The 16,793-nt window shown below is 40.8% G+C and overlaps 1 protein-coding gene across 1 annotated transcript; it reads left to right on the forward strand.

The window, feature by feature from the left end:
* The first annotated feature begins 3,437 nt into the window (after positions 1–3,437).
* LOC147897427 (uncharacterized) lies at positions 3,438–7,596 on the forward strand. The gene is made up of 2 exons (XM_087380880.1): positions 3,438–7,044; positions 7,196–7,596. Exons 1-2 carry the CDS (start codon positions 3,438–3,440, stop codon positions 7,594–7,596), a joined length of 4,008 nt encoding a protein of 1,335 aa, XP_087237006.1.
* Positions 7,597–16,793: the final 9,197 nt, after the last annotated feature.

A 16,793-nucleotide genomic window follows, 5' to 3' on the forward strand; every position in this document is an offset into this window, starting at 1 on the left:
ATGAAGAGGAAAGCGAGCTCCAACATCAAAAGTATTCAAGCACAAATCTCATGCCATGTACACATGTTGAACCCTTGCCCTCAAGCCCTTTCATGTATTTTCAAAACAAAGAATACATCCTTTCCAATTCTTCAACTTGTTCCCTTGATCCTTTCTAGGAACCTTGTGTGGAACTATTGCAGAGGGTTGCATCGTAGCCAATGACATAACCTTGAACTCTTGAGGAGTCCACACACCACTTTCATCCCTCACAAAGTGGCAAACACAAGATACAATAGACGTTCTTAATTTTGTTGAAGGGAAATGCTTTACCATTGTGAATGGAGTAGGTATGGTTTTGTTGATGGGGAATGCTTGACCATTGTGGAATGGAGTAGGTGTTGCATCTTGGGCACACTTTGAAACAGGAGAGAGTGTAGTTTTCACCTTGGAAAGTGGCTTGGGTGCATGGGAGCAGTTTGAGAGGTCTTTGGGGAGATTTTTGGGTGTTTTTGGAAACTTTTTTTAAAGTTCAACTTTTTTTTTTTTTTTGGGGGGGGGGGGGGTCCATGAGACTCAAATGGTGGGCTGAAGGGAATAAATATTAAGGCTAATGGTGGGGCACAAAAAACAAGGTGCATGTGGGAGTGAGGACCAAGTTGCCATACTAGTTTTAGGGTGATAGGCCTATCCATCGATCTGAGACCAAGGATGGTTTCACTCATATGTTAAATGCTGGAGCTTCCTCATTGGTGGATTTTAAAACTTTGTATTAGAGAAAAGATTACTCCCTAATCAAAAGGGCCCATTTTGACTCCAGAATTCCCCTAATGAATAGATCTCCCCATCAATCAGAGGCCTCTAGATTGGTTTCCTCCAATTATTGGAGCCTCCTTATTGGTGGGTTTCTAATTTTTGTATTAGGCCTAAAATTAAGTTCCCTAATGAAAGGGCCCTTTTTGAGTCTAAATTTCCCTAATGTCTCACTAGTGATATGGGCATTCATTGGCTATAGGACATTCTTCATGAAGCACAACAAAATGCAATAGATCTTGCTTTCTCCCCAATGATATGGACATTCATTTGCTACTACAAGGCACTCTTTAGGAAGACCAATCAATGAGAAGAAAGTAACCGATCGAGAGTGGGAGATAGAAATGGAATACCATTGGCACGTAAGTGACCTCTTGATTTATGAAAATACCTACCATTATTATGCAAAATTCAACCCTAACACTTTCACGGATCATGCATTTTGAGTTTTGACTTTATCTTCTTGAGTTTTATTTTCTTTTAGTATAAAAAATATAGTGCACTAATATGGTTGCTAGGCAACATAGGGTAACACTTTCATGTGGAACACATCAATTCAGAGAGCACAACCTTTTAATGTGCATCAAGGATAGCTTCATTGAAGATAATTAAGCAAGATGAGGGTATGCATATCTTATTGCAACATGAAATTATTGCAGGGCTATATAAGATATCTTAGAAGTTTCAAAGTTATACATTTCACTACTAGAATCATTATTGATGTGATCCAATTTCAAATGATTTATAATGGCCCTAATGCCACATTGAAGGAAAGTCGATGAGAGTGGATTTTTGGCTTGCATATTTTACCAAGTTTTGGTACTTTTATTTTGTACCAAGAAATGCATGAAGAGGGGAGTACATCTGGTTCAAAAAGATCTTAAAAGATCTTTCCTTTTTTAATAGTTTTTTTAAATGTGTCAATATCATAGGTGGGATGGTGGTACACGATCAAAGTTTCTAGTTGTAGTAATCTAATATCTGATGAAATAGATAAAAACATGGAGATTTCCAATGGTATCTATGATGCGAGAGATAATGGAAAGAATGTTGATGAAGATGGCCTTACCTGAACAACTTGTGGATGTGTGGTCACTATAACTTTTATCTAGGTTATCTAGATACATTATTCAAGGCAACAGGCTAGGGAATCAATGATATTGAATGTATATTCCCTAATTTGTTGTTAAGTTGATGTCCTTATCTAGCTTTCTACACAAGCGTATGCCATCTCCAAGACCAAAAGCCACATTATTCAAGGAACATACTGCTAGTGTAATGTGCCTCTAGGTGGACCCTTGGACAAAAGTGCATCGATGTGGACCCTTGACTATAGTAGAGCCACATGTTGTTCAAGGACATCTTATGCCTTATTCATCATAGTGTGTAGTCTACGGTTTGTGGAATCCTTGTTGAGGGTCATGGTCCAGTATTAAAGGAATGGACTAGGATATTGGCTATAAAGGTGTACTCCCCATGACCATTGAGTATAGTAGAGCCACTTCTTGTTCAAGGACTACTTTTGCATAATTGATCATAGTGCATAGTCAAGGGTGTGTGAAATCCTTATCGAGGGTCATGCTCCATTATTCAAGGGATAGACTAGGTCCCATTGACACTAAATTTCTATTCCCTGTATTATTCATGGAATGGACAACCAATATAATGTGGCTCTAGGTGGACGCATAGATAAAAGGTTCATTGATCACAACACTTGACTACAGTAGAGCCACATGTTGTTGAAGGATGGTTATTGCATTATTGTCACAATGTGTAGTATAGGGTGAGTGGAATCCTTGTGAAGGGTCATAGTGCATAATGTGGAATCTTTGACATGCCTTTCCTAGGTAGTTGTCCATGCAAGAAAATGTATGTGCAAGATTGATTGAGGAAATGGACAACCAATAAGGGAGTAATCATTTGTCCTTTTTTGGGGGGGGGGGACTCTCCATGGAATTTGGAGCCTAGTGGTGACATTGGCAAGATAAAAAATGGATGTTTCATGGAGTGGGGTGGCATGGGCAATGCATATATATGATATATATATATATATATATAATTCTAGATATTTTTTTTCAGCATAGATTATGAAATATAGTTGTGTCACTTTCTCTTTAAATTGTTTTGCCATGTGTCTCCACGATATGTAATTTGAAAACTATTTTTAAATGGCACACTAATCCAACATCTCTACATTTCAAATTCAATTTTTGGATTCATGAAGTTTAAACTCTTCTCATTTCTTCATAACTCTTTCCACACACATCGAAATTCTTGCACCTTCACTTTTCACATTTTAAAATCTTGACTTCTCCTCTTTAAAGCATCAATTCTAAGGCATCTAGCAAATTTACAAGTTTAAAATCATGGGGCCCTATACTTAGCTACCCATGGAAACAGCCATTATTCAAAGTCTGCTCCTTACACATAGGATGCACAAAACCCTCAAGGGCTCTGCAATGCGAGAAATTACTACAACAACACACTGACACACATTGGCTCAAGTGCACCTCAATGCAATGAAAAAGAAGCAATATAGATATATGTACATATAGACATATACATATACATATATGTGTGTGTGTGTAATGTATAGATATATATATATTTTGTGTGTGTATATAGATGCTCTATGCACACAAGGCATGCCACAAGCACCTCACCTCACTGCACTGAAGATGAAGCAGCTTGGCCTCATGCTTCTCCTATTACTTGTATTACAGAATGCATCATCCGCCACTCTCACGTCGCATGCCGCATGCAGCCATGCTGATCTGCCAGCACTGCTCGCCATCCGCCATGCCCTCTCCCCCCTCCTCAACCGATTCTGGCCCTTGTTACACTCTTCTTCTTCCCAACACCAGCCGCTTCCCAATTGCTGCCTCTGGCAAGGCATCCAATGTGACGCCCTCCACCGAGTAACTTCCCTCAATCTCACCTTCATCGGCCTCGCTATCAGTACTCCTATAACTGCTACTGGCCTTGTTGTCTTGATCTCTTCCGCTTGTTCCCTCGCCAGTCTGGAAACTCTGCAAATCGACTACCTGGGCTCTCCCTCCCCCTCGACTTCCCAGGTTGAAGTTGCTATAGCTAGTTGCTTGTGCTCCCTCTCTAACCTCACCTACGTCTCCGCACAAACTTGCTCCCTCGCCGGTGAATTGCCCCCTTGCTTCTTCTTCAACCTCACTCGCCTTCACCACCTCGACCTCTCCTACAACCAATTCTATGGCTCTCTCCCACCAAACCTTACACAATCCCTTTCTCATTTGCAATATCTGGACCTTAGTGGGAACGCAATTACAGGTCGGATTCCATCCACTATCGGTTCACTCTCGCATCTCGTCTTCCTCGGCTTGCAGGGCAACTCCCTCACGGGCCACCTGCCACTGTCTCTTTGCTCACTATCCTTGTTGGAAGTGTTGCTTCTCGGGGAAATGACCTTCATTCCCAGCAAGCTGCCTTCCTGCCTTGACTCCCTGGTCAGACTGCGTTTTCTAGATCTCCGCGAGTCGGGCTTCAAGGGTCGTATCCCTTCATCTTTGGGACGTGTATCCAGCCTCCAATATCTTTTCCTTCAAAGCAACAACCTCATTGGTAATATCCCACCTACGTTTTCTAACCTCTCCAACCTGCTCTTGCTAGACCTCTCTGATAATCAGCTTGTTCTCGGCAGTATACCCATGTGGCTTTTCACCCTTCCTTTAAGAGCCGTTTACTTACGATCCTGCTTCCTCACGGGCACCATTGCAACTTCATTTGCCAACCTCACCTCTCTGACGGTTCTAGATTTGTCCAACAATAACCTCACCGGTTACGTGCCGGATGCTCTTTTTCACTCTCTTATTGGAACGTCTCCATATCTTCACCAGCTGGACCTAAGCTCCAACTCGTTGGCTGGTTCTTTTCCAGCCCATGTCCTTACTAACGGCAGCATCCTTGCTTATCTCAATCTTGCGTCAAATCATTTTACAGGACCTCTCAGAACCACGGAAGTCTTTTCTTGCAGCAACTTATGGAACTTGGATTTGTCCTTTAACGTTTTCTCTGGCACAATTACACGCGTATTCGAGAATTGCACAGCACTTTGGAGCCTTTCTCTTGGATACAATAACTTCGCGGGAGCGCTTCCGGAAAAGTTGTCGACATCACTTTATTTCCTTTCCCTCGAAAATAACTTTTTCACAGGCACTGTACCTCAGTCCATAGCCAACTGCTCGCAATTAGGATTCCTCAACCTGACTGTGAACAAGCTCTCTGGTGAATTAAACCCTTGGCTACCAAAGCTGTCGTCTGCCACCTATTTCGCTGTTCTAGCCCTTGGGTCCAACCATCTTAAGGGAAACATTCCTGATTTTACAAATGGAAGTGCTTTCGGCAAACTTCGCTTTATTGATCTGTCACGCAACCGACTTTCCGGCAGCATCCCTCACTTCAATTTGCCGATTCTTTCTAGGCCTGCTTCTAGCATAGGTTTTTCGCTATCAAATCCTTCCAGCACTTTTCCGCAATTCTTTGACCTACTAACTGTGAACTTCTCTCTCGGAAGTGTGGATGTTCAAGGACACCGTTTCCGAAAAGTAAACATGCATCTTTCAGCCTTGGACTTGTCGGGGAATGTTCTTTCTGGCAACCTGCCTCTTCAGCTCGGAGAACTAGCTGCTGTTCAGCTTATCAAATTCTCAGACAACCGTCTCAGTGGTGCCATTCCCCCAGCCTTGGGAAATCTCACCCAGCTTCAGCTCTTGGATCTGTCGGACAATCGTTTCTCTGGTGCTCTTCCCAACTCACTTGGAAACTGCTCCAGCTTGGCTGTTCTCGATCTAGGAAACAACCATTTATCACGGACGTTGATACCTGATCTGAGTAAAATGACAAAACTGCACATAATGATTGTTTCAAACAACCATTTGCATGGAGCTATACCGCAATGGATCTTCAATTTTTCGGAAACACTCCAGGTGATTCACCTCTCCAGCAACCAATTCACAGGCAGTCTTCCACATGTCTTCGGCCTCCCGGCTTTCCGGAATTCGACCGCTTCCAACCTGACGGGTTCCCAAAGTCTCTATCTCCGCAACTTACAGATTTTTGAGAAAGGCAATGTTTTACCGTACTTTCATCTTATTGCGGGGATGGCATCGTTGGATCTGTCGAGAAATCAACTGAGCGGCGAGATCCCTTCTGATCTAGGATCCTTGATTGGCATGCGGTACCTCAACCTTTCCAATAATGGTCTACGTGGTAATATTCCTGCAAATTTTGGCCACTTGTCGAATCTAGAGACTTTGGATCTTTCAAATAACGGCTTAGATGGCGATATCCCGTCCAGTCTAACCACAATGTATGCACTTAATAATTTCAATGTCTCTAATAACCATCTCTCGGGAAAGATACCAGAAGGAAATCAATTCGCTACGTTCACAAATGCCTCGTATCTGGGCAACCCTGGATTGTGCGGTTCGCCATTACCGGCTTGCAATTCGAGTGGGAAGGGCAATACATCCGAGGGCTCCGACACAATTGGGAAGGGGCTGAGCAGGCATGTGGCATTCGTGCTTGCCATCGCCTCTGGGGGTGTAGTTTTTCTCATAATTACAATTGCAATCGTCGGAGCTTGTTTTTGGAGATCAGAACTACGACGGCAAAGCGGGGTATCAGGTTTAGGTGCTTTGCGAGAGGAACACTTACATTTGACGGAAGCAGAACTCTGGAATGCGACAAACGGGTTCAGTGAAGGTAACATCATAGGGATCGGGGGTTCCAGCATAGTACACAAGGGAATTATGCCAAATGGCAAACCTATTGCTGTCAAGACCCTGACGGGTTCGGTGGATGATGATAGAATCAAGAGGTTCTTCCTTGCAGAATGTCGGACACTGGGTAAAGTTCGTCACAGAAATTTGGTGAAAATATTAGGTGGTGTTCTCAGTTCTGCCAGGAAGGCACTGATATTGGAATACATTCCCAATGGAAACTTAGATGAGCACTTGCACGAGAAGGAGACTTGTGAGCTGGATTGGTCGACAAGGATCAACATAGCAGTGGGCATTGCACAAGCCATGAGCTACTTACACCATGACTGCGGGAGTGATCCAATCTTGCATCACGATCTCAAACCGAGCAACGTTTTGCTGAATGAAAGCATGGAACCATTTGTATGCGACTTTGGAATTTCAAGGTTTTGCAGCTCAATAAGTGCCTCCCTAACGACGTCATCTGTGTTGAGAGGTTCGATCGGCTACATGGCCCCTGGTAAGCTATATAATTCTATGCTTGTCTACTGAGAAGCAGCTCTGATTAATTATATAGTTGTCCAATATATAAGGTTTATGCGTAGTGTTTCGCTCTTCAAAAGCACGATGTTGCCACCCTCTCACCAAAATGTACTGGTTGTATTCCACAGAATGCGCCAACCCCGTTCGAGTAACTCCTAAAGCAGATGTGTACAGCTATGGTGTGTTGATCTTGGAGATGTTATCAGGCCATCGGCCGACAAGCAACATGTTTAGTGGTGGAGAAACTCTAGTAACATGGGCACGCTCTGCTATTTCACAAGGGCAGCCATTGGAGGCAGTAGACCGCACAATGAGGTCTGAAGCTTCAGGTGGAAGAGCGAATAATATGGAAGAAAAGATAGGTTTGCTCTTAAGGCTTGGTCTTCGATGCTGCGAAGGGTCTCCGAACGATAGGCCTTCCATGAGGGAGGTGGTGGAGTGGCTTTTGCGGGTTAAAGACTTGCAAATCTCCTTAAACTCAATATCCGACTGCTACCGAATTGAATCTCAAAACCACATTCGAGCCTAGCCAAGTGATGAACTTGTACATTTAGCATACCCTAAGAATATAATTTTCACTATGTTTTGATGAAGAGGTGACAATCTGTAACTAATTGATGGTATATGAAGTTGAAAACTATTTCAAAGTCATGTTCTTGGGTACACCAGCGTACAATTCTAAGTAGACAAACCTTTGGCATTCAAGGAGTTGCATTTTCCTAGGGCACATGTAAAAATCAATAACTAATTGATGGTATATGAAGTTGAAAACTATTTCAAAGTCATGTTATCGCATACACTAGTGAACACTTCTAAGTAGACAAACCTTTGTCATTCAAGGAGTTGCATTTCCCTAGGGCACATGTAAAATCATTGCATGTCATGTGTACCAAGCATGTAGTCTCTATGTTGCAATAGATAATCTGAGGTAAGCTTTTGCATTGTTTTAAAAATTCGAGGGGGGATGGGCATCCAGTATATATAAACGCTATGTACCATATGCATGCAAGGTCTATTTTTTAAATTCCTTATTTGTGTCTTCTTCAACAATAAAATGCACTCTTTTTCCATTCAAATTTTAAATTCTCCACAAGAATCTTTCTTATAGTACTCTTTTGTAATTGAAAATGAGAGAAAAAATTGATTTAATATATCCTTCAGATGAACTTACGTGATAGCCACCCCCTGAGTTTTTAAAAAAACTCAAATGTACTATTTTTCAAAATATTAGGATGCACCAAACAATTCCCATCAAAATATTACATAATATAGATGCTACGAGGTGTAATATGCCTTCTTTGTTGTTGAATTATATTTGTTAATGGCTATATAGATGCAGAATGGGGCAATAGTTCCTCTTATCAAAGGTTTACAAACCACTACTAACTATGCTTTTATATTTCCTTTGATCAAAGGTTTACAAACAACTAATGACTATGCTTTTATAGTTGGAAGAGCAGTGATACATTGGAACAATAAAAAGTAATCCATAGTTGCATTAGTAAAGAAACTCAATATAGAGGAGTTGTAATCGATGCATGTGAAGGAGTACGGTTTAAAAAAAGTTTAGCTAATTTGGCTAGGCAAGGTAGTGATATATTGTGATGACAATATGAGTAGCATAGAATTAGCAAAGAATCAAAATTTTAATGCAAAATGCAAACACTTAGAGATCCATTATCATTTGCGATCAAGGAGAAATTCTTGGATTTATTTGTAGCACGTGAGATTGAGGAGCAAGTTGCTAACATCTTTACGAAGCCACTTACATGAGCAAGGTCTATTTTTTAAATCCCTTATTTTTGTCTTCTTCAACAATAAAATGCACACTTTTTCCATTCAAATTTTAAAAATTTCCCAAGAATCTTTCTTATAGCACTTTTTGTAATTGAAAATGTGATAAAAAATAAATTTAATATATCCTTCTAATGAACTCACATGATTAGCATCTCCCTACTTTTAGAAAAACACTCAAATGTCTCATTTTTCAAAATATTAGGATGCACTAAACAATTCCCATCAATGTATTACATAATATAAAATGCTACGAGGCATAATATGCCTTCTTTGTTGTTGTATTATATTTCTTAATGGCTATATAGATGCAGATTAGGGCAATAGTTCCTCTAATTAAAGATCTACAAACTACTATTGACTATGCTTTTATAGCTGGAAGAGCAATGATAAGTTTGAACAATAAAAAGTAATCCATAGTTGCATTAGTAAAGAAGCTCAATATAGAGGAGGAGTTATAATTGATGCATGTGAAGGAGTAGGGTTAAAAAAAAAATTAGTCAATTTGGCTAGGCAAGGTAGTGATATATTGTGATGACAAGGTGAGTAGCATAGAATTGGCAAAGAATCAAAAATTTAAGGCTAAACTCAAACATTTAGAGGTCCATTATCGTTTGTGATCAAGGACAGATTCTTGGATTTATTTGTAGCATAAGAGATTGAGGAGCAAGTTGCTAACATCTTTACAAAGCCACTTACATGAGCAAATTTTTGTAAACGACAATAGTTGGGCTTCTTTTTCCCTATGCTCCAAACCATATCTTAGCCCCTTTGATTTGATCCCCTTTATTTTATATTTTGGATGGGTTGGCACAATGATGCTTTGCCACCTCAATCCCTCCCCTCCTAATATTTTATGTACCTTGGCCCATGGTGACTCATGGATCTTGTCCTCCCAAATTATTTATATTATTGGACCATTGACTAGCTTCCCTCTCTTTAAATGTGGGTGAGGTGGAGGTATGACCTATTCAAGATGCTCCTCCATCTCATCACATTTATGCATATTATAATGCACACACTTTAACCTATATGCATAATTCAAAAGATGCTTGCCTACATGGAGGGTGGTACATGGAGCTCCTTGCCACCTCAACCATAGGGCCATGGTCATGTAATATTCTATGAAACTAATGCCACACATGCATTCACACACTTACTTATTACATTTACAAGAGTTCATTTTTTTTAGGTAACACCACCATGGAATCCCATATCTAAAAGTAACTTCTCGGCCTGGGAAATACAATGTGCCGACAATTCAGTGGGGATCAAAGTCCAAGCATAAACAAGATGCAAGCATAACAACTTGTCAAGTATGCGTAGTTCTGCATGTAGGGTACATATATGTACTCTCTCTAGCGAGATGGGCAAGATGGGATACCACTTTGAATCTTTCTTGTCATGATCAGGGGCTAGATGTTGGTCATAAGAGAGAATGCCATTCTCCCATTGCAAGCCTCCCTTTTGGGTCTTCTGGAAAGACATGCAATAAAGGCATGTGAGTTTGGCAGAGGCTCCTGTGTCACAACCAAACAAGCACTTCAATGTTTTCAAGTCACCGGCAAGATGACTTGAAATGTGCCATGGCCATCCACCACCGGTGTTTGCCCTTCCTCTTGCCTTTTAATAATCTCTGCTATGCCAGCTCTTTGAAAAAACCACTTCAATGTCTCATGGCACTCTTTTGGAGTTTCAAAAGTTGCGAGCCACCATATGTCTCTCTCCGATTGCACCGAGAAGTCTTGTACTACTTCCTCATCCCCTTGAGCAAACTGCAAGGCTTTGTTCATGAGGCAAATGCTCACCCGCTCAAGGTTGTGTTCTTTAACCAATTGAGCTTCATCCATTTTGATAACGAACACCAACTTGCCAAGACAATCTATGCAAAAGACAGAACTAACAAGGGCAACGTAAATTGCTAATGGTACAAGAGAAGCACAATAAAAAAACCTTGGTATATCCAATGTATTATGGAGATCAACATACCGTTTTGCTTTTGTCCATAGAATCTGACCATTGCCTTTTGGAGTTGCTCAGGCATTGTAATCTTGACTTTCTTTCCATGCAATATATAAGCAGTTTCCTATCTCAGCTCTTCGCATTCTTGGTGTTGATTTATGCAATATATATGTAGTTTCCTATCTTAGTTATTTGAAAACATTAGTCTTAATTCCTGATTTATTGTCACATTTTCCAGTATCACAGCTTTTATGCATAAGTAGGAGTTGTGACAGAATAAAAATATATTCAAAAAGGCTTGAAAGAGACAAAAAAAAGGCAAACCCGCCACGGCGCGACCAGACCTATTCCACCAGCATTGGAGTTGGTTTGGTTGCGCCGTGGCGGAATATGATTTTTTAGGGTACAACAAACTATTTTAAGCATTCTTCATGTAAAATATATCAGCTTTCTTTTCAGGCAATATATTTTCAATTTACAATCTCAATTATTTACACTCATTGCTGTTGTTCAATGATTTTTTGTCAAAATTTCAAGTATCATAGTTTTTATGCATAACTAGTTGTGATAGAATAAAAAAATGTTCACCAAGGGAAAAAGACGCAAAAACATGCAAACCTGCCATGATGCGACCAGACCCATTCCATCAGTATTGGAATGGGTTTGGTTGCGCCGTGCCGGGTTTTGATTTTTCTGGGTACAAAAAACTATTTTTAGCATTCTTCATGTAAAATAGATCAGCCTTCTTTTCATGCAATATATTTTCAATTTCCAATCTCAGTTTTCTAAAGGTACAATAAACTATTTTTAGCATTCTTCATGTAATATAAATCACCTTTCTTTTCATGCAATATATTTTCAATTTTCAATCTTAGTTATTTTCACTCACTGGTATTGATCAATGATTTTTTGTAAAAATTTCAAGTATCATAGTTTCTGTGCATAACTAGGAGTAATTTTCATTGGCAGAGTAAAAAAAATTAGATAGGACTTAAAGCACACAAGTACAAACATTGATACAAAGTATTCAATACAACATAGTTTCCATTGAACAAGAATATACATTGCAAGAGTATCCTTTACAAGAATGTTTCTATTACAAAATAGTATCCATTACAAAAGATATACATTGGACTACAATCTGTCCTTGTGCTTCATGGCAATGGCAATTATTTCCTTGGATTTCACTAATAATCTCCTATCCCAAAAATTAGATGTGAGGGCTTCGCAACTTCCGTCGGTGCCTAGCACTTTTGCACTTACTATTAATGCCATCCCATGAATATTGGCAACAAATGCATTCAGGGCTGCTGCTCGATGCACTAGAATAACTTTGTCTGCATTCCGGTTAATATTGGAATGCCCTATCACCCGTGAAAGGGCTTTGCACTTTAGCAGCTCTGATTTTCCTCTCGGGAAAGACTTGCTATGAAGCACAACTATCTGGCCAAGTACTTGGCCAAGATAGCATGCCAGTGCTGCATCATGACCAAACACAGTTCGTGTTTGGTCTCTCCGAGCACAAAACTCGTCCACTTCCACCACTTCCTATGGCAATGTAATAACATTCAATTAGCAAACCAAAAGAAATGGTGTAAGCTAGAAGATATCACAAGAATGATTCAATTATACTCACTGTATCAGCTTGGTCCCGATCCATAGCCTCCTCTTGGGCGATGTTGATGGAACCTTGGAATGAGGCATGGGGTTCGGCTGATTGAGGAGGGGGTGTGGGGATAGCATCTAGCAAGGCATGGTAGATAGTTGTGTCTGTGGATTTCATGATCGCCAGCATTGTAGCAAGGTATTCTTCAAGGGATTGCTCTGAATAATCCAACATACCAGGCTCCTCCACGCTGGTGTCCACATCAAACCCACATAACACACCAAGTGTCTCATCCTCACGTAAGTTGAAAAGTGTTTCAATGTCGTGGAGGAAGAGGTACTGTTGACCTTCCACTATGAGGGGAGGAAGGCTCCATATGTCCATCGAAGGGATATCAGGGGGGGTTCCTGATGTGGAAGCCTCATTGGTGGAACGAGCTTGCCCCTCGGAAGCATGCAGTAGTAGCTGCAGTGCTTGGGATGCTTCCTCCTCCTCTCTTTGCATATCAACTGGCAGCTCCTCAAAGAAGGCATAGTCCTCTGCAGGGACATGTAAGGTAGTAGCAGTAGTGGGAGGTTTTGAGGATGAACCTTCCTCATCCATGTGTCCCTCCTGGAGCAGGAAAATGAAAGTCATTTTCTAGGAAAGGAATTTTGTGCCTGTACTTCCTACAATTCCTAGATCTATGTGGACATCAGGGTCCACAACCCTAAACCCATGTTCAAGGAGTTGCACACAGAAACGTTGCAACTGCTTCTCAAACCGAGAGTCATAATCATGGATGAACAAAAGGTAGTCAATGGGAACCCATCTCTTTGCAGACTCATCAAGCTAGTATGCAAAATCCTTGAAATGAGTCTGCATGTAGAGGATGAGCTCCTCAAAGTCCTCCCTAGCTCCCATGTATGTGCTGAGCACATCCAAGGTCTTGTCAAAGACCTTGAAGAGCTCATCCTCCCTATGGCTGAGTGGGGTCCGAGAGAGGAACTCATTGAAGGCAAGCCTTGCAGAGTCCATAGTCAAGAGGGTAATAGAATGTGTGAAGAAAGTGAGTAGTTGGATGGAGTAGTTGGATGAAGATGAGTGGAGGCTGTGGAAGGTGAAAAGGTAAAGTGAGGATCAATAGTATGAAGGCTCGTTTATATGTATACCATTTCTTTAAAAAGAATTCAAAAAAAAAACTATTATAAAAATTAATTCTCATAACCAATGCAAAGAACAAAGTGGAAAGAGACAATTTGAATTGACTTTCAAGAGAGTAAATCCATTGTTCAATTATATTGATACATTATCTCCCCACAAAATGACTTGTGATCTGCAATTTTGCAGGAGGGATGAATTTCTCACTACATAAGCACTTCTCTTGGCGCTTAGGCACCCTTCTACCATCCAGCAAAAAGATAAAAGACTCGAAAAGGCCTTCCATGACCAGAAGGTGTTCCCGCACGTCCTTGAGTGTCCATTGTGAGGTAACATTCACATACTTCAAATCTTCACGATCAAGTTCAATAGATAAAGTCACATCGGTGTCTTCTGCATTGGAATCAAGGAGTAACCAAGTGTCACCTGTCTTTTTCCAACGCCTATATTGGAATGCCAAATAGAATACTTGCCGTGCGATGTGATATCTTGCCACAACACTGTCTTTGATGCATAACACCGAAACAGATCACCATTCTGTTGACCTGTCCTTAAATCCCAATTCTTACCAAGCAAATCCTCAAGCACATTTGCATCAACATTCTGACAAGTCCACATAGTAGCACTTCTATGCATTCGGACAGTTTTAAAACATTGAGCGAAAATGTGTAAAGGCATAAACCAAGATAACCTGGACCATTTGGATCCAAATGTGAACTTCATTGCCATGGCCATATCTTTTATGATCTTTTCCTTGAAAGATGTCAATGTCTTGGCATCCTCCATGCCACAGTGAATCTCGTCCAGGTGTGGTGCTACAATGGATTCAAGATGGCCAAACGATGCTTTTCTTTTGGAAGTAATGTAACGTGCATTGTACCAATACATATTTCTCTGTCGCAAAGATGAGGAGGACTCTCCATCATGCAAGAGCTTGCCTATATTTTCATGAACCACATCAAACTTTCCAATGAATGCCTCAAGTGGTTGCCATTCTTCGTAGTCTGAACGGAATATATATGTCATGGGAAAACAAGCCATCCAAAGTGAAGAGACAGAAGATCAAACTAATAAAAACACACTTACAGAAGAGACAGAAGATCAAACTAATAAAAACATACTTACAATGCAAAGGTATTTGTCTTTGATTTGTTGATGGGGGCAATAACATGTCCTTTGCCATGTACACATGTTGCACCTTTGCAAGCCATCCCTTCTTCCCCAACTTGAATTTCAAGATGCGTCTCTTCCACTCATGTAAGAGGTCACCTCTCTTGTTCTTTGGAAGCCTATGTGGACCTTTGGCAGATCCTTTCATGATTATCCAAGTCATCGCCTGCATCTTTGGTGTTGTGGAGCACAACTAAGGCCACCATGTTGGATGGCCGAGTGGAGTTTCCCCTCACCATGATTGCAGGGCAACTGTACGTTAGAAGGAAGAGCAGTGGCAACAGAGAGGTGATCCTATGGAGAAACAAGTCTAGCAAAGAGATGGTTGAGGAGTGATGATGAGGAGCAGAAGCAGCAATAGCAGCAAGAGAGGGGCATGCAAGAGGGGTGTGGATGAGGGGAGGAGTAGAAGCAGCTGCAGTGGGAAGCGTAGGAAGAGGGACACCCAGGAGAGGGGCAGAGTTGCAGGAATGGAAGGCAGAACTACAGCAGGATGGAGGGGAGATGTGGAAAGGGATCCAAAAGTTCAAAATGTGGAGGGAAAGGCTGGCACTTGCAACCTCTTGAATGTTAAGTGGGTATTAACAGAGGAAGGTACACATGGGAGGAGGGTTAAACATGGGTTAGAGGGGAGTGGGTTGGGTTCTAGTGGGCCATTGTGTAAGACACACAACCAATGGGGAGAAGGAGAGGGTCCCATGTGTAAGAGGTCTAGCCAATAGAGGCTGCCTGCACCTTCCACCTCGACATGGCATTGCCCCACTAAAAGGAGCACTCTCATTGGTACACCTCAAATCCTCCCTAATCCCATGAAATTAGGAACACTAATTGGAGGCCCTTTTGAGACCTCACTTCTCCCCTAATGAAAGTCGATGAGAGTGGATTTTTGGCTTACATATTTCACCAAGTTTTGGTACTTTTATTTTCTACCAAGAAATGCATGAAGAGGGAATACATAAGGTTCAAAAAGATCTTACCTTTTTTAATAGTTTTTAAAAATGTGTCAATATCATAGGTAGGATGGTGGTACATGATCAAAGTTTCTAGTTGTAGTAATCTAATATTTGATGATGTAGATAAAAACATGGAGATTTCCAATGGTACCTACAATGCGAGAGATAAAGATGGCCTTACCCAAACAATTTGTGGATGTGTGATCACTATAACTTTCAAGGTTATCTAGACACATTATTCAAGGCAATAGACTAGGGAATCAATGATATTGAATGTCTATTTCCTAATTTGTTGTTAAGTTGATTTCCTTATCTAGCTTTCTACACAAGCGTATGCCATCTCCAAGACCAAAAGCCACATTATTGAAGGAACATACAACTAGTGTATTGTGCCTCTAGGTGGACCCTTGGACAAAAGTGGATTGATGACCCTTGACTATAGTAGAGCCACATCTTTATATTACTTAAGGAGAACTCTCACCTAGCTACCACATGGCATGCAAAGACAGCCTTCTTTTTTCTCACGTGAGTGCACTCTCTTTGGCTTGAACTAGAGTCTTTTTTCCACCCTCCCCCCCTCTCTCTCTTTCTCCTTCCTACTCTCCTATGGTGATGCATACCTAGGGGAGCGAATGCTTCAAGGAGAACAAATATCTCATTTTTTTAAAATTAATTAATTATTATTTGTTAATATATATTTTTATTAAATAATATTTTTATTTAAAAAATCATGCATATACACACAAGCATAGACTTATATTTATTCAAATGTTGGGTAGTCACACACATCATTGCTCATGCATAACACACACACACGAGTGTCACATATGCACATACACACGAGTGTACACATATGAACTCTCACCTAGCTACCACGTGGCATGCAAAGAGAGCCTTCTTTTTTCTCACGTGAGTGCACTCTCTTTGGCTTGAACTAGAGTCTTTTTTCCACCCTCCCCCTCTCTCTCTCTTTCTCCTTCCTACTCTCCTATGGTGATGCATACCTAGGGGATCGAATGCTTCAAGGAGAACAAATATCTCATTTTTTTAAAATTAATTAATTATTATTTGTTAATATATATTTTTATTAAATAATATTTT

The sequence above is a fragment of the Dipteris shenzhenensis genome, chromosome 10, assembly GCF_047967505.1.
Source record: "Dipteris shenzhenensis isolate YYH24624 ecotype China chromosome 10, Dip_SZ_1.0, whole genome shotgun sequence".
NCBI lineage: Eukaryota > Viridiplantae > Streptophyta > Polypodiopsida > Gleicheniales > Dipteridaceae > Dipteris > Dipteris shenzhenensis.

Excerpts from the sequence above, each read along its gene's own strand:
- LOC147897427 (XM_087380880.1), top strand. The coding sequence starts at position 3,438 with ATGCCACAAGCACCTCACCTCACTGCACTGAAGATGAAGCAGCTTGGC. Across the intron at positions 7,045-7,195 it reads GATCGGCTACATGGCCCCTG|AATGCGCCAACCCCGTTCGA; the intron begins GTAAGCTATATA and ends TGTATTCCACAG.